Source organism: Corvus hawaiiensis, chromosome 1 (assembly GCF_020740725.1).
Source record: "Corvus hawaiiensis isolate bCorHaw1 chromosome 1, bCorHaw1.pri.cur, whole genome shotgun sequence".
Classification (NCBI taxonomy): Eukaryota; Metazoa; Chordata; class Aves; order Passeriformes; family Corvidae; genus Corvus; species Corvus hawaiiensis.
In genome coordinates this window covers 58,722,179-58,742,753 of record NC_063213.1, presented here as the reverse complement: position 1 = coordinate 58,742,753, position 20,575 = coordinate 58,722,179, and the positions used below count along the sequence as shown (strand labels likewise).

General features: G+C 38.2%; 1 protein-coding gene across 13 annotated transcripts in view; it reads left to right on the top strand.

The window, feature by feature from the left end:
* ADAM22 (ADAM metallopeptidase domain 22) overlaps positions 1 to 20,575 on the top strand; it is a 129,038-nt gene that overhangs the window by 84,031 nt on the left and 24,432 nt on the right. For all 13 annotated transcript variants that reach the window (XM_048306523.1, XM_048306515.1, XM_048306509.1 and 10 more), the window contains exons 10-25: positions 713 to 784; positions 1,813 to 1,979; positions 3,919 to 4,003; positions 4,445 to 4,535; positions 6,365 to 6,416; positions 8,261 to 8,360; positions 11,310 to 11,381; positions 11,812 to 11,904; positions 14,328 to 14,408; positions 14,628 to 14,678; positions 14,950 to 15,013; positions 15,542 to 15,647; positions 16,729 to 16,845; positions 17,532 to 17,700; positions 18,693 to 18,801; positions 19,635 to 19,725. In XM_048306523.1, the coding sequence (XP_048162480.1) occupies positions 713 to 784; positions 1,813 to 1,979; positions 3,919 to 4,003; positions 4,445 to 4,535; positions 6,365 to 6,416; positions 8,261 to 8,360; positions 11,310 to 11,381; positions 11,812 to 11,904; positions 14,328 to 14,408; positions 14,628 to 14,678; positions 14,950 to 15,013; positions 15,542 to 15,647; positions 16,729 to 16,845; positions 17,532 to 17,700; positions 18,693 to 18,801; positions 19,635 to 19,725 (1,520 nt within the window). The remainder of the gene's footprint in view (positions 1 to 712; positions 785 to 1,812; positions 1,980 to 3,918; positions 4,004 to 4,444; positions 4,536 to 6,364; positions 6,417 to 8,260; positions 8,361 to 11,309; positions 11,382 to 11,811; positions 11,905 to 14,327; positions 14,409 to 14,627; positions 14,679 to 14,949; positions 15,014 to 15,541; positions 15,648 to 16,728; positions 16,846 to 17,531; positions 17,701 to 18,692; positions 18,802 to 19,634; positions 19,726 to 20,575) is intronic.

Sequence of the window (20,575 nt, the reverse complement as noted above, 5' to 3'; positions counted from 1 at the left end):
AACATTTCTGAAAATCTTGTGCACTTTGTCCTAAATTCTTCTGAGATACCTGTGACTTTCATGCCCATCATGCTCATTCATAACTGGTTTTTTCTGCAAATAGGAGTACCTGGACAGCTGTCTTCAGTGCCATTTTTATAGCACTGCATTACAAATTTCAGTAAAGGTGCCATTGGAGTCTGATTGCTGAAGTGATTTGAACCAATTACTGTGGCTTTATTAGGAGTGTGAAACTGTACAAGAAGAAAACCAGAAAACAGCTTAAGAGAGAAAATTGAAAAAAAACCCCAGATCTGATAGATTAAAACATGGGTGCAGGCACTTCTGGGATAACACCTCTAAAGGAGTCTCAGCTATGGAAGTTTTTGTTGCTGATTTCTGCATTGGCATTTGTGATTAATTTAAAAATTTTCAAATAAAGATAATGAAGAACAACATGTTCCTGTTCTTGTAGCATTTTCCAGTAAAGATCCTAGGGTACTTTCTAAAGAGGAATTCATAGATCCTTACAACAGCTGTTGTAAAGTATATCAGTAATGTTCATTTCTGAAAAATTTTCCACTATTGTTTATTAACATTACATTCAGCACAGGAAACAAAACCTTGCACAGGGGTTTTATTGTTGATGTTGTTTTTTACTTTGTGGTGTTTTGGAAATGGACCCTGTTTTTCTGAAATCTATACCTGTCACTGGTCTGTGCTTGTTTCACAGTGTAAAAAGCACCGTTTGTCAGTCGGCCATACCAACAGCTATGCTAAATCAGTTGTGAACATGGCAGATTTAGTAAGTATCACTCAACTATATGTTCTTTTGTGTGTGAGATGAGTCATAAGATTCTCCTGACGATAGATGCAAGAACTGTCAGCTCGTGATATAATAGTAATAATGTATATGAAGATTACAAACTTTCACTAGAACCACAGTCAGTCACCTATAAAGCCTTTCTCTAACTTAAAGCATCCGACAGGGTTTTTTTGTGGCATTAAAATTTTAGGTATCCTGCTGGATCGGTCCCTTGAGTCTGAGTTTTAAAGAGCACCTTAGATAGGACAGTTTCTAACACAGGATCCCTGTGTTGACAACATCAAACTCAAAAGATAATCTGAAATTCTAGTGCATTAAAATTTCTCCAGAAAAAGTGCACTTGAGTAAATGAGTTAGAATAGGGACATGCAGGTGGGCTATGTGGATTATATTTATGGTGCTAAATCAGATGAGCTGCTGGCTCTTGCACCTCACCCCAAGTACTAATAGAAAAAGAAAAGTATTACTAGAATAAGAAAATGCTTGAAAGTATTTTGTGTGTAGTGTTAACCCAGCATTGAAAGGATGGCCCTTTTTTTGTGATTCAGCCAGCATGAGTTGAAATACTCCTGTAGATGTATACAACAGTGAAAAATATGGTTTTATAGATCATTATTCCGCATAAGAGAGCCCCTGTGTGTCATTGGGTGAGCTGGATGTTATAAAAGACCCATTAATTTCAAATCTTTGCACTATTTGGAATGTAGTAATTTTTCAAAAATCCCATCTTTCTTCTATGCAGCTCTGCCTGTGTAGGACGTTCAAGGGATCTTTTTGAAGGCTAAGAAAACTGATTGAAGAATTAAGCCTAAAATTTTGGGTTTACTGTTTTTTTTATGTTCTTTTGTTGGTTTTAAGGGAGATAAAAACACTTATGAGAACCTAAAGTGTGCTAGAATAAGCTAAATATTTAGTTACGTAAAAATGCAAGCTGTTACAAAAAAGGGGTAAACCTCATCTTTGTTCTATTTGACATAATGTATTTGTTCATTCTGTTAATGTACTAGATATATAAAGAACAACTTAACACGAGGATAGTATTGGTTGCCATGGAAACCTGGGCTACTGATAACAAGTTCACCATATCTGAAAACCCCTTGGTGACTCTACGTGAGTTTATGAAATATAGGAGGGATTTTATCAGAGAGAAAAGTGACGCAGTTCACCTTTTTTCGTACGTAACCTCGTGTGATGTTTTATTACTGGGGTTTTTTCTTTCCTTGGGGGTTGCTTCTCATGACTGGCTGATGCATCTCCTTTCTGTTGTGTGTGTAGTCCACAATAATTCAGAAAATAATGTTTTGGATGGGGAGGTGGGAAAAAATTAATGCACAAACTGCCTGCCAGTGCAACTAGAGGTTTGACTCTTCTTTTGGTTCTAACATACCAAGCCTGAGCTGCATGCGCTGTAATCCTTTGTTATTCTGTGCAATCACCTGCTCCACAAGCACAGCTATCTGAAGAGTCATGCACAGTTGCACCTCGGAGGTTGGCTTCTTTGGCAGTAGATCATGGATTATTTAAAGGCAGAACATTGGTTTTGAAGCCAATGAGGTTTTCTGCTGAAGTACACTATGGCCTGCTTTACTTCGTTGAATGACCTGCATGCTGCAGGATTACTGAAGTGTTTCAGATCCTCAAAACAGTTTGTTCTCCCAAGACATTTGAGCTGTAAGAATACTAAACTGAGAGGAATGTTATTTTCTTTAAATACCTCAATTGTTTTGGAAATAAGATTGATATAATAAAATATATCTACAAAAAGACAGGAGAGGTTAATGGCTGAGATTTTTGATCCACACAAGACATGCCAGATGAGTATCTCTGTTGGAGTTCTTTTTTCTCTCTGCTGACTGTTTTTGGAGCCTGTAAGAATAAACTTAACCTAAACATGACCTCAGTAGGGTTCCAGGATACCCAAGCCCAGTATCCACCCTCAGAATTTTTGCATGTGCTTAATTACTGCTATTGATTTCTGCCTTGAAGAAAGCTAGTAAGGTCTGCAAGTGATGCTTGCAGATTTTGGTTTCTCTGTGTCTCAGATATTCATCTCTTAAATGGGAATCAGGCTTTCTCATATCCTTTGTGTATCTTCTCTGGTGACGTTGTAAAGTCTTTGGGGGGGAAGTCTTGTTCTTGTGAATGTGTGTGGATTGACTGGGGCAAAAGAGAGCCTGACTTGGCCTGTAGGTGGGACTCTGGATACCACTGTAATGCTAATTGCCCCACCACCAATGGTGTTTGTGGTATCGCATTCATAGATTGTTTAGAAATAGTAATTTCTGAAATGGTGTCTGTGTGTGAAACACAGCTAAGTTGGAAGGTGAGGGTAGCTGGTGTGATGGTACAGTGGTTACAAATGAACTTCCACCTTCAGCACAGTTAGCCCACATTTTAATTCTTCTTGATGTTTTAGTAAGTATCGCTCAACTATATGTTTGATGGTTTTTTTTCACTTGAAAAAAAAAAATTTGCTGGATGGATCAGTACTCTCAGGTGGAGCAGAGTATATTTTGTCTCCAGTAACTGGCAGTCAATCATGCTGATGTGGTCAGCACCAAAGAGGTGATTAGATTTCGGCTCAGAGTGCATCTGTTCCTTGGATGAGATTGGCTGTAGTTCCAGGAAGTTTCCACCTACCTCTGCATCTTCTGATAATGCATCTCCCCTTGAGTTTTACCTCATCAGCACTGCTTGATTAGACACGTGTTGTTTCACTAGTCCTGTGCGTTGGCAGCCCGGTGGCCTCTCCTGCACTCTGCCTGGAGCATGTGCCAGCGGAGGGCACTCACTGCAGTAGAATGTCAAGAAACAAAAGGCTGGGCAGATCCAGGTGGTTTGGCAAAATAGTCCCCTTCTTCTTGTATTAGGTAGTCTGAAAAGGAGGAGGGAAGAAGGTATAACTTTTCTGGAGATAATTTGTCATGTGAGGTTTGTGAGTGGTTATCTGTTTTTCCACTTGTTTTTCCATAGTTTGAAGCATAGTGGTGGCATCCAGCATTTGCAAATGCCATCTTCTCATTTGGAAATCAGAAGGGAGTGCTGGAATAGTCGTGTGCAAAACTCATGGACTGAGCTGGGTAAACTTCCTTTTCTTTTCCTTTTTGTCAAAGGGGGAGTCGATTTCAGAGCAGTCGAAGTGGTGTAGCCCACACTGGTGGAATCTGCTCCTTGCTTAAAGGCGGAGGTGTGAATGAGGTAGGTGGGGATACTGGTACAAGCAATAAGTGGTGGAAATTTATCTGCACGGAATTTATCAGTGCAGACATGTTCCTCAAAATATTTTGCTTTTTTTTTGCTGATGCAGAATCTTAATGTAGCTCTCTAGAATGGACACTTCAATGAAGAGTGATGAGTGAATAAATTCAATATAGGTTCAAATACACTTTTCAGCAAATTCTGCAATATCCTGTCATTCATAATTGCAGCCACAATACCAAGAAAGAAACGGACTTTCTCTTACTTAGCTTGTCTATAAGCCAGTGTTTAGTTTTCATCTAGCTACCCTGACGTAAGAATTCTAACGCTGTCTACCTGATTATGCCTTTTTTTTTTGCCTTGATATGAGAAAAGCTTCACTTGAATCTGAGATACCTGTGTGTTACTGATTGCTTTTTGTACCTTGCTTGTTTATTTCAGTTTGGAAAGCCAGACTTAATGGCAGTTACCCTGGCACAGACCTTGGCCCAAAACATTGGCATTTTCTCAGACAGAAGAAAACTTCTAAGTGGTAAGTTTATTTGGTTTTTCACTCTGTCTCAAGAGAATAATCTTAGAAGGTGGAGGATCTTATCAGTGTCTTTCTGATATGTACTTTTCCCTTCTGTTTCTCACAATATTGAAATATTTTTATTTCTTGCAGTAAAATGAGAAGGGTCTGACGTATTAATTTTCCTCCATCTAAATGCTCTAATATCCCTGTGCTCACAATTCCTGGCAGCACTGGTGTCACCGTTTCATCCAAAATAGACCATAAAGGCACCTGCCACTTTCATTCATTTCAGGCAGACTGGTGTCCCACCCACAGACCAAATGGCTGCCATCTTACGACACAAGGGCGGAATATATACATTATTAGACCTGGGGATAATGAGGGGCCTCCTCAGTACTGTTATATAGAACAGTTTTGACAATACAGTTTATATCTGTTTTTCTTGATTGATTTCCTCTTGTAGATTACCCAAATCTCCAGTACTTGCTACCCTACTGCTACCATTTCTCTGCTGTAACCTTGGTATTCAGCTACTTGGTTATCCCTGTTTACCTGGAATGCTTTAATCTCTACCACTCTGCCTGCAACAAGCACCTCTCCTTCCTGCTTCCATGAGCTTGATATGATTAAAATACAGTTTTGAAACAATTTAAATAATGAACTGGAGTGCGTACTTACTGGATTGTGTGTGCTTATGTGGCCTACATTTAAAAAAGATAAATTACTGTATTGAGTACTAGAACTCGGCTTAGGTGGATTTTGTTTTCAGGCATTGTAGACGATATATAATGCAGAGATACATCTGCATTTAAGGGTTTTTTTTGTAGATTATGTAATACTATTTTTAAAAATACTCAGAAATGTGGGACGGATGCTCTATCCTACAGACATGTTCAGTATTCATTTTCCAGCCACGTATTTTTTAACTGATGTAGGGGCAGGGTAAAAGTGAAAATTATAATAGTGGTGATGCCCTTTCTTTATGGCTGAGAGGGGCAGGGCACTGTTTTGGTGGGGAGAGAAGAGAATGCAACTTTTGGACCAAGCTTCATTTCCTTTCTAATTGTACTTTTAAAATGGAAGCAATAAACTGATGTTCATGTGTACAGTAAGAGAAGTTACAGAATGTGTAAGTGGAAAGCATTTCTACTGAAATTGAGGCAAGATACAGCTTTGAAAGTGGAGGATTGAGACCAGAGCAAAGTGATCCCAGCTGGCAGGGCAGAAGGGAGTTAGTTGCATGAAGGAAGGGAGGCAGGTAGGGGAGGAAGGGAGGCAGGTAGGGGAGGGCGGGAGGGAGAGCAGAGGAAAAAGTTGATAGATCCTGCTGTACTACCTTGTGTTCATTGACCATTCCATTTTTTTTTTTTTCTAAATTAATGTTTGGGGTTTTTCAAGGGAAGATTTTCCCAATAACATTAGCATAGTCAAAGAAGAGAACTAAAAAAATCAAAAAGTTAAAATGATTTTTTTTTTAAAATCTGAAAATTTGAGAAATTAGTATCATCACACAGGAGAAGACGAGAAAGCTGACTCATGATTTGCAAGTGCTGAAGGCTAATACTGCAGTTTCCTCTAACTTCACTTTAAGAGAAGGAAAGCAAAACAGGACATATTTTCAAAGCTCAGGATTGCGTAGAATCATATAGAGTTTTTTAAAAAGTTTGGTAAGGAACACTGATACACTTAAACTAAGGTGTGCAATAAACCAACAAATTATTCTTTCCAACCTGTCTTGAAATATGAAATGGAATTGAGTGTAGTGTGCTTTTTATGGTAAGAAGTGTATTATTTTGGACTCACAAGACTCGAGATGTAACTTCTTATTTTATCCTTTTTTTTGTCAGGTGAGTGTAAGTGTGAGGACACGTGGTCTGGATGCATAATGGGAGATATGGGGTAAGACATTTCACTAGAGGAAAGTCATGTTCTTCATACAGTAACATAAACGAAAGGTGTGAAAATCTTTCTCTTCTGTGGTTCAGCAGAATATTTTTGATGACTTATTTTTCAGAAAGTAAGGTATTAGCTATATACCATACAGAGACACCTTTGAAGAAATGTGAGAATAAGTGAGTTCATGAGAAGGATACGTGAGGATTTTTGGTGAATGCTGATTTAATTTGGAAAGCACAAAGCTCAACAGTAAACCAGATCATTGCAGAGAAGCAGAAGCAGGTGTAGCTTCTTTTCTCATGCAAGTTTGCTATTGAGTTGTGGGAACAAACAATGACACACCCTAATTCTTGAAATCCTATAACCAAATTTCTGAGGCGTGTCTCATTTCAGTGTTTTTGTTGGAATCTTTCATTAATCTCCTGTCATTTTTTATCCCCCAGTGGGACGCTGAGTATGTTCATACCCATGTGTAGTGTCACTGGAGAGATTTTAACATAATGACTGGTGAATCAGCAAATTTTTGCTGCTGGATGAAATTTGATGCTTTCTAATGTGTATTCAGACCCTAATGCTTTTTATTACAGGCCTGTCTTTTATCGCGTATATGAATTACGTTGTAGTCTAGTTTTAGATATGAATTACATTGTATTCTAATTTTAGATACAGACAGGGCTCAGTTTTTAGTTCATTACGAATGGATCCACATATTTTCACAATAGCTTTGTGGTCAGAAAAATTTTGAGCAAAGAAGTATATGTCATTCAAACCTCTTTGAAAGTGTGCCCTTTTTGCCTTGGTATACCTGAAAACATACCTGCTAGGATTTTTCTGATTTTAACTAAGTTAAAGAGCCAGTCTGAGAAGCATTTTTGATTCTTATAAAAGTTATAAAATCTCATGTTAGGGTCTTTAAATTCTTTATCTGAAGTTTAAACCTTTCAAATAATTGGGTACATGAAAAAGCCTTGTATTTACCTAGCTTATTGCTGAATGTTGGTGAAACCCACAGCCTCTGTAGTGTTTGGACCAAATTCGTGAGCCTTACAGATGGAAAAGGCCAATTATGTTTTGGAAGCTCTCCCTCCCAGCAATGCACTTTGGCTAATATTTTTATATCCAGTGGTGAGCTGATAGAGGAAAGCCCTTGAGACTCCAAAATCTGCTTGAAGCATAAGTACTTTTGTGACTGTGGACCTGAATATGAAGATCACTGCAGTTGCCTTGGGAAAAGTTACTTCCCTGTGGAAAGGGTCCATGCAAAGATTCTCTGCATCATGTTGTGTTTAGGTGGGGCACTGTGCCTCAGGGGCACTCTGTACTCAGTTGAAATTTACTGAGTGGTACACACGACAGAGGGAAGCTGAAATGTTAGGTGGTATTTGTTAGGAGCATGTTTAAAATTATGTAACTCTTACTATATAAAAATTCTGTGGGTCAGGAGAACCATTTCCTCTAAGAGAGAAACAAACTATGAGCTTTCTTTGTCTCCTGCAGTTTATATGGGAGGAGATAGATGAATTTCTGAGATCAGGCCTGTTAGTAGAACAAGTCACGCTTGTGAGAACTACACACGATAATCAGATTTATGGTGTTGGCATGTAAAAACTTAGTGAAATGTTCTAGACCTCTCACTTTCCATGAACTCTGTGTCATTGTTGAAATTTCCTTGTTATTTACCAAAAGCATTTTCAAACTAGATAGATTTACAAACAGATAGTCACTCTGAACAGCATGTTTTCATTCTTTTTCTAAAGTATAATGTTGTAGTTCTCCTGTTTTGAAAAAAGAAAATATGAAGTGTAAAAAGCTCCAGAGAAATTAATCCTGCTACCTTATTCTGTTAGATACTATCTTCCAAGCAAGTTCTCTGAGTGTGATATTGAAGAATATCATGAATTTTTAAACAATGGAGGTGGAGCCTGCCTTTTCAATAAACCAACCAAAGTAAGTATTACATTAATGCTGAGTATTATTTCTATTCTATTGCTAATTTAGATGAAACCAAGAAAAATGAAAATTATAATACTGGAAACAATACCTGTAGTTTTGAGATTTCTGGTTCTTTCTAACTATTCTGTTAACATATGGGTGTAAGTAGATTATCTTAGTTCATAGTAATTTAGAAATTATGTTTAAATAAAATTTTAATAAAGTGGTTTCCTGCCCAATAGATTATCCACAGCCTTTGATCAAGAACCATCCCTCGTGCAATTTTTTCTGAATATTGTAAATACAATACAATTTTGTATTATATTTTATTATTGTACTGTATTATATATTACAGCTGAATGTATGTGATGAGATTTTAAGTGTCTTGGTAAACTTTTGCGGAGCTTGAATTCTAATTTGCACTGAATCAATGTTTTTTACTAATCTCTGGAAGCTGAAATGGGATTGTTTTTATGTCAGATCTGTCCCAAGATGCTTTTTTAGCCTCTGCAGTGGGTGCAGTGCCCTACCATCAGACATTTAAGGGAGATAAATGCAAAGCAAGGCCAAAAAACTCCAGCCAAGATACAAGGTCTGCAATGGAGGATTTGCAGCAGTGTTTTGGTATATTCCTGCTCCATTTACTGAAGCATATGTTAAAATGTAAAGCAAACAGGATAATGGTCTTGACTCTCTTCTATATATAATTAATGTTAACTTGTATTTAATGGCTGCCTTTCAACAAGCAAAGGAAAGAGACTAAGGCACAAAGACAGTCCAAGGTGGAAAAAAGACTTACCTGGTAGCTGAGATGGTCACAGATGTAAAAGAGAAGCAAGTCAATTCAGGAGTGATGCATGTTCCTTCTGGTGAGCCTGAGAAAAAGTGCATCTTCTGACAACCACAGAATTTCAATAAATGTCAGATAAGGGAAGAGAAAACATCGAGCTGAGCCTGCTTATCTCTTAAAGGTCTCTTTTCATGAAAGAGTATATTATTAAAAGTGGAGAGAAAGCACTGTAATTCATTAATAAGATGTAAGATTTCTTACTTAAAATGTACCCAAGTTTTAGAAGTTTGCTCTTTTCCATCTCATTAAAGGTGGAGAGAAATACTGGTAGATTTATTTACTTGCTGAGTGTATTTTTATATAGTGTAATATGTCTTGGTTTTGTTTTGGTGATTATGTTCATTTACACATCTGTCACTTGGAAAAAACCTCAATTACTCTGCTTTCAATTTTGTTTGGCAGCACTTACGTTATTTTTTGGTAGCATGCAGAAATGTTAGATGTGGAAGCCAGGGTGATTTAGTCTCTTTTATGTATTGTGATTTGGGTTAGTTTAAAGGTCTTGTCAGTGGATGTCTGTCTAATTAACAAAGCTGTCAAAGACATGTTTTTCCTAGCAAGGGTGGTGAGACACAAACTTTTGCTTTTCAAGCATTATGAGATAAAGGAAGGCTGATGTGACAACGGGCAGTGTTTGGCAGTGCTCCACTGTTAGATCAGCTATAATCTCAAAAATTACATCAATGGCTGCTGGAGCAGATTGAACATATGCTCTTTTCAAATGAATGGATGAATGATATGACTTTGGGGAAAGGTTGTCCAATTTGCTTTTAATGTTTGTTTTTTTTCTTCAGTTTTGTATTTAGCTGTCCCTATGTACTGCAGCAAATTGGCCCAATATTTTAAGGCAGAATGCTCTGTTACTGCAGTCTCTTTGTCTCTGTTGTGCAGCACACCGAGAGATATTGAAGAAGTTGTCTGGAAAAATACATAGGAAACAAGCAGTTTTAACAACTCCTTAATAATTCTAAAAGATGGCATACATTTAATGTTAAATTCTACATTGCATTGCATGCTGCAGTCGAATTTCCATTTCAATTGATCTAATAATAGCACATCAGCCTGTTCCAGGCTGTGGTTTGTGGCACAGTGAAGGATGTGGGGTAATGCTTCATCCTGTGGGCTCCTGACAGAAAGGCAGCAGCTGGAGAGAAATGCTCTACACCATGAACCATGTACTTGTGCAGATGGCTGATGAGCAGAGTGGTTTTTGGAATGGTCCTGGTTTAATTGGAGAACTCAGAGCATAATCTGCAAAATTTTAGTCTGGTGACATGCTTAAATGCCTGCTCATTTATGCAATAAAAGCTACTATTATGTTTTTTTATGTCCAAAGAAAAAAAATTATTTTGTTTTAGAAGAACTACCTTTAAAAGTTTTAGGAAGACAGAAAAAATTAAACTGGAAAGAACGCAGTGTAAGTGTCCCTTAGAAGAGGTTATAGCATACAGATATACACATTTTCTTGTTTTAAGTTACAGTTCAGTGGGAAAGCTGGAAGGTAAGGGAAGAAGCCTCACCAGCAATACTTCCTGTACACATCTGCCTGTGGTACATACTTATAGAAAACACCTGAAAGTTCCCAACTGTGGTAGAGGAAAAGGGAAAGAAAAATCCAACTGTAACAAAAACTGACAAAGAAACTCATCCTCTCACCTTCCCAAGCATTTCTGAGACACATAAAAGGACAACTTTTTATGGCTATTCCTTCTGAACTTACAGTGCAGTCTTTAACCTTCCAGCCTCGTCACTTGAACTCCAGAATAGTAGCAATTGCAACCACTGTGAAGATAATGAAATTGTCATATCTTTTAAATTTTTTTTCTTTATTGTCACACCTTTTGTTTTTCATTGTAACTTCTGCTCGAACTGAATTTACTGTAAAGCTGACACCTATGCACAGAAGGTACAATGTGACTTGGCAGCATTGCTGAATTAATTTGCAGCAGTGTTCATTCTCTGTACGCTTCAGTTGTGTGTTCAGTGTCTCCCTGAGTCGTGGGTACAGTTTTTGAATTCATGCATTGGAGTGCTAGCTTAAAAGCCATGTTGCACAGAGTAAAAATGATTCCCTTAGGAGAGACATGCCCTTTGATTTCTGAATTTCCATGCAGCTTCTGGATCCTCCAGAATGTGGCAATGGCTTTGTGGAAGATGGAGAAGAATGTGACTGTGGGACAATAGCGGTAAGTGCAATGTACTTTAAATTAGCAGCTAAATTTGTCTAAGAATTGGTGCTGCCCATTGCTGCTGTTAACAAGTGGAGAAAGACAAAGCAGGGTGAAGGTCATGTGCCCAAGGATTCATAGTAATAGCTGCCTGTGCAGAATCATACCTTCAAAGACATTAAAGAAAGCATTTTTCTAGATGGAAACACTGGTCAGTGCTAAAATGTTAGTATTTAATGACTGACAATATGAAGTTAGAAAAATTATTTTCTATCTTGCACAGTAAGCAGCAGTTTCATGCCCCACAAGTGCATGCCTTTTTCTGCCTCCAGGTGCCTAAAAGCCTGAATAAAAATCCATTCAAGTAGTCTGCTAAGATGAGAAGTAATAAGAGCTTGGGGTTCATGTGCTTTTTGCATGTATTCTGTTCTTTGTGTGTGTTCCTCAGGAGTGTGCCAGTGAAGGAGGAGAGTGCTGCAATACCTGCACCCTGACCGCGGGCTCCCAGTGCAGCAATGGGCTCTGCTGTCGGAAGTGCCGGGTAAGGGCAGTGACCTTCACTGCAGCATCCTGCTGGGAATGCATCCAGGTGGCTGCAGGCCCTACAGCACATGTGTTTTCCCTTGCAGACCTTGTGATTATTCTTCTGAAAGCTTACCTTTTAAAACTGGCTGAAATCTGATTTTTCTGGGGCTAGACTCTGTCATTTAGGCTTGACTTTTTGGGGCAGGGACTGTCATCAAATGCAGAGGTAAATTAAAGCCTTCCTGTTTCAGATAGGTTTGAATCAGGTTGAAGTTCTATGAGAGCTCATTAGACATCCTTGTTTAAAGGATAAATTAACCATAAAGGTTTCATTAGATGTCCTTCTTTTTTCACTCTGAGAGCAGTGAGGCACTGGAACAGGTTGCCCAGAGAAGCTGTTGATGCCCCACCCCTGGAAGTGTTCAAGGCCAGATTGGATAGGGCTTTGAGTAACCTGGTCCAGTGGAAGGTATCTGTGCCCACGGCAGTGGTGTTGGAGCTAGATGGTCTTTAAGGTCTCTCCCAAACCCAACCATTCTGAAATCCTGTCATTCTGTGAGCATGCACATCCTTATCCATGTGCCACTCCCAAGGCCATATGTGTTGATCTGGATTTGCCCCATGAGACTGAGTGGGAAAATCATACCACAGAATGTCTGAGAGAAGGATATAGTAAAAACCCAAAAGCTCACCCAGCAGAATTACTCAGAAGAGTTCATCTAAAAATCACCTGACTTCAGTTTCAATTTGGTCTGCATGTGTCTCCTTATGTTTGGACTGACTGAAATCCCATTGAGTAAAGGGAATCAAGTGCTATGTAAACTGTAAGGTATTCTTCCTGATACATCAGTAAATAGTAAAAGGAGGTTTAACCAGATTGTGGCTGTAAGGGAGTCCTGCTAAATATGACTTCAAATTGAAGTCATATTTATGAGTTGTTTGTGCTCATTTAGTAATTAAGATAATTAGTATTAATGTAATTAAACTGTGGTGTGCTATGTGGGATATTTTTATCTTTGTGCCCATTTGAGGGTTCATTTCCTTAGGAGGATCATTAATAATAACTGTGGACCACATTCTTAACTTTGTGCTCATCCTAATGTTAAAAAAAGAAAAAGCACAGATTATGCTGGAACAGATCACATTTCCCTAAGCACATTCCTTTTTTTAATGTAATAAAAAAAATCAGCAGATTGCCAGTGTGGGTGAATTTTGTTCAAGAATCCAAGTCACATAGGCACCATATTAAAGACTATCAGAACTAAACTAAGCTTTTGTATACCTATCTTATTTTTTTGCAAATGATGAAAGGGTTTATCTACTTACAGAGTGACAAGGGTGAGTGAATGGACAGAAAAGTAGAGTTTTACAGAATGTGTATCCCTAGGAGGTGTTAATCAGGACAACTCAAAAGACTGTATATAACAGTTCCCAAACTTGAGGTTACCTTCCCTTGCAATACCTTGCCTGAAAGCAGGAGTGAAGGAGGGATTGCAAGCAATGCATGGTGAATATACATCCTAGCAACCTGTAATGTCTCTGAAAATGTTCATGTCTGTCTGCATTTTTCGAGAGACTGGTAGAAAAAAGAAGCTGAAGGCTGAGAAAGTACCATAGTCTAGCTCTTCCACTGATGTGTGCCCGTTCACACCAACTGTGGAAGTTAGCAGTTGTCCCCCAAAAAATGTATGTGCATGCAGATTAAAAAAAAAAAAAAATCACAGGTTTGCAAAATGCACTGGGTATCACAGTCTTCAGAAAAATTTGTGGGAAAATAAGGAGTCTGTAGTGTGTCCATGATCAGAAACACTAACGATTGCCTCAAATGAGATATCTTCCTGCTTTTCCAGGTCTTGAGACATAGCACATAAATCTTTAGCCAAAATGTCTGTGTTAGGTTGCTGGTACGCTTTTCGTTGTTAAATATCCAGTCCCTTAGAAAATGGTGTCAAACTGTACAGAATTCAGTACATTTATTAATAGTTCCTGTTCTGCAACAACAATGGGGGATTAAAATAACCAAAGTGTTTATACATAGAGCTCTGCGGTGTTCTTCATCCCTAGAGAGAAGATTGGGATCACTCCTATTTTGTAGAGAAGAGTACAATAGTCCTAAAAAATCCTGGTAGGATGATGCTGCCAGCTACTGCAGTATTGGTTTGGACACCCCCAGGGGTCCTGTGTCCCAGGAGAGACTTCTCCTGCTCGACCCCACAATTGATGCCCTTGGGAGGGGGTGCCTCAGAGAGTGGTACCACTTGCACCAGCAAATGGATTGAGTGGTGCAGCATACACACCACAGAAAGGAAAGTCTTCCCACTTCAGTCAGCACATGAATGTTTCCCATTTTTTATTTTAGATAAAACTGTAAGGCAGCATTGCATTGAAGGCAAGATATGGAGATACCAAGACACTAATTTTCTGTGCTTTTTTTTCCAGTTTGAACCTAAAGGAGTTTTGTGTCGAGAAGCAGTGAATGATTGTGATATTGCAGAGAACTGCACAGGAAATTCCAGCCAGGTGATTTTTGTGTCTTCTATCCATGAGACAAAAAACCCCACCTGTAGTCTTGAAATCACTATGAATGTTATTGTTTTGTATAGTAAGGTGCATAAAAATTGTGTTAAATCTATTGATGCTGAAAAAAACCATGATACTGAAATAATTTTTCATGTGAATTTTGTTGTATACTTTGCTTTCATGCATGTCTGATCTATTACTTATTTTCTCTCTCTATAGTGTTCTCCTAATATCCATAAAATGGATGGATATTCATGTGATAACAGACAGGTAATTAGGACTTCAGTTTGTTTTACATTCTTTCTGCTGTTATAAATTGTTTTTTATAGATTTTATTTTAAGATCTTTGGAAGTCACCTGGGACAGTTCTGCTAACATTCATGAGTTTTGGGTGCTAGTCATATTTTGAATGAAAGGAAGATAGAATTACATATTAGTTGCCTCAATATAAAGTGTGTGACAAATCTTTATATTAAAGAAATATGTATTTTGGAAAATCAAGTTATTTGAAATATTTCCTGTATTTTTTCTTTCTTTCTAGGGTATTTGCTTCGGAGGAAGATGTAAAACCAGGGACCGGCAATGTAAATATATCTGGGGTGAAAGTAAGTGAATGTTACTGTTTCTAAGTTGGTTGTAATGTGGCTTGAAAGGCTATCTTAGCTAAGAAAAATTATGGAAGACACATACTGAGAACCATTGAAAACATCTAGAACTGTATGTCTCTTCCCTTCTTCCCCATAATTTTGTCTTTCCATCCTCTTTTCCAGCTCTTTCTCTAGTGTTGGTTAACTTACTGGTGTTTGTTCTGAAGTCTTAAACCTTAGTTCTCATTAGTAAACACCTAGGGAGCCTATACTCATGTTCATTAGTTTATTTCAGTGGCTTCTGGGCATTTTTGACCAATAAACCCTCATCAATCTGAACAAAATTTTAAAACAGTCCTGTGGTGTCCTCATAAAGCTTTTAGCTGAGAAGAGCACTGTGCAGAGTTTCATGGACCACCTACAGATCATGGTGCTTCAGTTCACAAATTGGGAAGCTGAGCTTGCTTTGATGGTGTATCCCCATTTCTCATGACATGGCTTTTCAAAGTCATCATCATCTTAGAAGAGATTTGTTTCTGTTTTTAGAAGTGACGGCTGCTGACAGGTACTGCTATGAGAAGCTGAATATTGAGGGGACTGAGAAAGGAAACTGCGGAAGAGACAAGGACTCTTGGATACAGTGCAATAAACAGTAAGTTGATCCATTTAGAAAGCTGCTAGTATGAGGTTTCTTACCCTGATCCAGTTCTTTAGCTGGCATGAAGAGGCTCAAAAAGCCTTTCTGTGGATCAGACTTCTGGCCTTCTTCTGCAGACCTTTGTGCAAAAAATCCTGGAAGGAGCAGGGTGTTGAGAAGAGATGATCTCTGACAAGAGAGCACCATCTGAGCTTGGGAGAGCTTGGACCAAAAGTGGTCCTAGTACTCTCAGTGAGGCTTAGCAGTGCAGAGGAGAGCAGTCTTTGGTTTCACATCTTGGTGTGGTGTTCACTTTTTGTGCTGTGCCATTTCATTGCTAAGTTGTGTTCACTTTTCATGATATTGTAACTTTGTATATTCCTGCAAGTTGCTGCCTAAACCATTTTTTCACATTCTGTAGATATGCAGTTGATTATTTCTGCCTATTTCTGAACCTTTCACCAGTCCTTATTAAACTGGTTTTTCGGATTTCTCCATTCTGTCAATGACATTTGATTTCTGGTTCTGCCTACAGGTGAACTAATGTCCTTTCCCACTTTTTTAGATGCAGATTTGGTAATCTTACTTCTGTTCCATTACAAATTCATAAGTAAAAAATATTCAGTAATATGGGCAATGTCAGACCCTACTGTCCTGTCAGTGCAAGTCTCCACACATGAATAGTGAAGTCCCTTTAGCAGTTGAATTAAACTTGGTGTCTGTAGTTCCCTTATGTGTGTGTCCTATGAGAGTGTATTTAAAACCAGTATCTACTGTTGCTCCTCTATGGACCAGTTACTGTATCTTAATAGATCATTAAATCAATTTGATGTGGTTTGTTCTTGGCAGGTCCCTGCTTGTTATTAATCAGGGTATTTTTGTTAATGCATTATAAAAACAGAGCTTTCCCAATCTAACTTCCAAGGAGAATAATTTTCTTGGGAAATGGAATTATTTATGGGAGTTATTGTCAGTGGAAGAAAAGCAAGGAATAACGAATAGGTTACCAAGCAAATGAAGAAAACCTCATATTTTTGATTGTCCTTTTTCATTGCATTTTATTTTTTATGAGTATCTGTTTATTCTTTCAATGCAGGGATGTGCTTTGTGGATACCTTCTGTGCTCAAATATATCCAGTGTGCCCAGACTTGGAGAACTTGATGGTGAAATCACAACATCAATCTTGCACTATGGAAAAGTCTACAATTGCAGGTAATTGGAAATCCTGAAAACAGAACAATCAATATCCATCTTGCATAGAAAAGCAGCTTTCTCATTCCTAAGTGGAGAAAAACTACTTCCATTAATTTTTTTTCCTATTAACACATAACCATTATTTCAGTTCAACCTTTGTTAAGCTTCAGAAAATTAACTGCCTGTGGGGAGTGCACCTGTTTTGCAGTCCCCTCTGTGCAGTAGTCAATTTTGCCTGTAGAGACATAATGCTCTTCTCAGGCCCTGTGATTTTACATTCTTTAATATTTGCAAAGTACTTCATGGACCCTAAATACTTAGAAATATGCCTGCACTGCCAAAGTTAACTGGCAGCCTAATTCACTGCTATATATTAGCTGAATTCTAATTATAGATGTGGTATGTTTACATAGCTTCACACACCTGTTAGATGAAACAGTCCTAAACAAGTAAACGTAAGAGTTTCATCTGACTCTAGCTGTTTCACAGGAAAAATGGTCTTTGTTTCCGTGGTTACATTTGTTTGATGTAGATACACTGTTTTGGTTTGTTTCATGTTAGGCTCAGCGAGATCACTAAGCCAATACTTAGTCTTGCCTGGTCCTGGGCATTGTGTAACACAGAAATAAAGGCAGCAGCCCAGTTCTCAAGCAGTCCCATCTAATCACAGCACAATTCCCCAAGGTCCTCTTGGTTGTTTGCAGTGGTGGCCATGTGAAGCTTGATGAGGACACGGACCTGGGCTATGTGGAGAACGGGACGCCGTGTGGGCTGGACATGGTGTGCCTCGACCATCGCTGCCTCCCCACCGAGGCCTTCAACTTCAGCACCTGCCCAGGCACCACAGACAGCCAGATTTGTTCAGGACATGGTGTATGTTCTTGCACTCTTTAATGCTTTTTACTGTTTTTGCTGAGTACCTGGCGTTGTGCAGTCTACTAGCTGGACCTTTCAGGAAGCCAGCAGTGTGACTCTCTAAGTCATAAAACTGGAGAAGTTTTTGAAAAGGAAAAGGGAAGGAGGCACATAAGTAAATATAATGCATTCTAAACAAGGCATCTTAAACAATGAGTCATAGTTAGTATGTACTAGTTTTACAGAAGTTTTATCAATCACTGTTTTTGCTATCACTTCTGCTAACTTGGTTGATATTTCCTCAGGCAATGTGCTGGAGAATAAATACAAAGGTTTTATGAACTGAGAAACTTGGGTCTCTGTTCTTCCAGAGACCTGTTCATTTTAATTCCCTCTTTATTGCATAAATAGCCAAGAAGATTCATAAAGTTGTTGATGATGTTGGATTTTGTGGGCTGAGATTTCCTTTACTCTGGAAAAGAGGGCAGTGAGCTGGCTATTGGCTAGTGGCAGTTCCTCTCTTTGGTGTGCAGTCTGTGGCTTTGCTGTGGCCCTGGCGAGTCCCGTTGTCCCTCACACAGTTTGATACAATGTCCAGGGCCCTATGACTGAGCTGAGATGAAAGAATTGTTCTCTCATAATGTCTTTTGTCTTGTACACTGCATTAAAACTTCCTTATTTATCTGAAATCATGCACTTCATCATATTTCGAAAAAAAAAGTCATTAAGGTCAGCCTCCCAAAGCAATTAGAAATGGTTCTGCTAAATATAGATTACATTAAAATATGAACTGAATAAACATTACATCTATTTATATAAAATATAATAGCACACTTAATGCATTTATATGTAATACATGAACTAAAAATTACTATGTGTTAAAGAATTATTTTGTGAAGTTTTGTGAGCAGTCAAAATCAGGGCTTTATCAGTGTACCTATACTTGAGGTATTAATTACGGGAATGGATTAATAATCTGATTTTTTTCTGAGCTACACTTTTGACTGCAGGTTTGTAGCAATGAAATAAAGTGTGTCTGTGACCGATTCTGGGGAGGAGATGACTGCAGTTCTCACATCAAAGACGATCTATTTTTTGATAAAGAGGCCATGAATAAAGGTATGTTGTTACAATTTTTACCAACAACTGAAAAAAGCTTGGATTTGAGGAAAGTTCATTAAGCAAAACTAGGTCTCCTACTCTTTCAGTTAGTACACAACATGCTGCAGCATCAGGAGCCTCGTTCCCCTCTCTTCCTCCCACAGCAGAAACACTCAGTGTCTGCAAATGAGGCCTCAGTGCATCTTTGGGAACTGGTATCAGTGGGTCCAGTTCTACCTGGCTTGTCCCAATCATCTGAGTGGTCTTACTAGACATACTGATAGATTTGGACAAGCAAAAAGTTACTGGGACATTCCATATCTAGATAGAAAGGTAATGCTTGACTTTTACATTTTTTGAGTGGAAGTTTTTATTCAGCTTAGTCTTGCATACAAAAGAAAGATATATTGTGGAAAAATGAGCTTGTAAATGTTTGTCATTAGAAATCCTTGTGGGCAGACTTCTTCCAGAACGTCTCCTTTGATTAATTTATTCAGCTGTGGAAGGGATTTGAGCAAAACCAAACAAGTAGTCGCTTCTATTCTAGAGTATGCATGTATTTGCTAGGGCAGGTTGTAAGGATGCTTAAGCAGTTTAATATTGATAATATTGTATTGGTATACCTGGCACAAGTTTCCCATGTAACAAGCATGCAGTTAAGGGAAACAGAGGTCAAAGCTTGATTTACAAGTGATCTTTTTATGTCCTTGCTATGCTTCAAGAGTGTATCACTGGTTATAATTAATCAGCCTAGTGAAAGTTGTTCAAGCTGGTTGTTGAAAATGGTGCATTTACTGGTTTTGTGTATTTTTCTCCTAAAACCATGTATATTTTTCCTCTTGTGTTTCCAGGTGTGGTTAGCACAAATATAATAATAGGGGCTATTGCTGGCACCATTATAGTGTTGGCTCTCGTTTTAGGAATAATTGGTTGGGGTTACAAGTAAGTAAATTCTGTTCTTAATACAGTTTAAAAATATGCGTATTTCATCTGATAGTTGATTATGTTATGAAAAGAACAATTCAAAACATCAAAACCATCCAAATTCAACAATATATATACAGTAACAGTTTTATTGTACTAACATTTTTCAAGCAATTCTTACATTTGTGTGTGGTTTTAGAGAGCTTGAACTTTATTTTGAATTTTATTTCTCATTTAGTAATTTTTTTTAGATGATCAGATTATGATTTTACTGTATGTGACAAAGGAAATACAAGAATATGATCTGATTAAATTATAAATGTTTAATCATGATGAAGTAAATGTAGCAAGATTAGCCTTCAGTCAGTCAGCAAAGCATTTAACCATAGGCTTGCTTAAATAGATGATTATATTTAGTTGGCTTAACCTGAAATTAATTCAGGCACATTTTTTGGTAGCCAAGATCTGCAATTTGTAAATAAGGCTCAAGTACTCTCCTGGTGTAGAGCTGTCAGTGCTCACTGAGAGGCAAAATGAATTATATTAGCCTGAGCTGTCTTTTTCTGTTTTATTTCTTTTGTGAATTTCTTATAAAAACAGAGGGATTTATGTTTTTTGCTTGTAGTAAAAAAGATTCAAGGTACTGACTTTATCATCTGTATTTGGGCGAGACTCTCTTGAAGTCGTTTGTCCCTAGGTCCTTGGTGTTCTTGGAGGGCAGGGCAGGCTCAGCTGCAGGCAATGCCATGGCTGGGGCACAGCCCCAGTGGTTTGGCATAACAAAGTGGCACAGCCCCTGCTGGTTTGCTAGACTGAGGTAGGCTGAGGGCAGCTCAGAAATATGTAAGGAAGGAAGCATTTGGAAAAA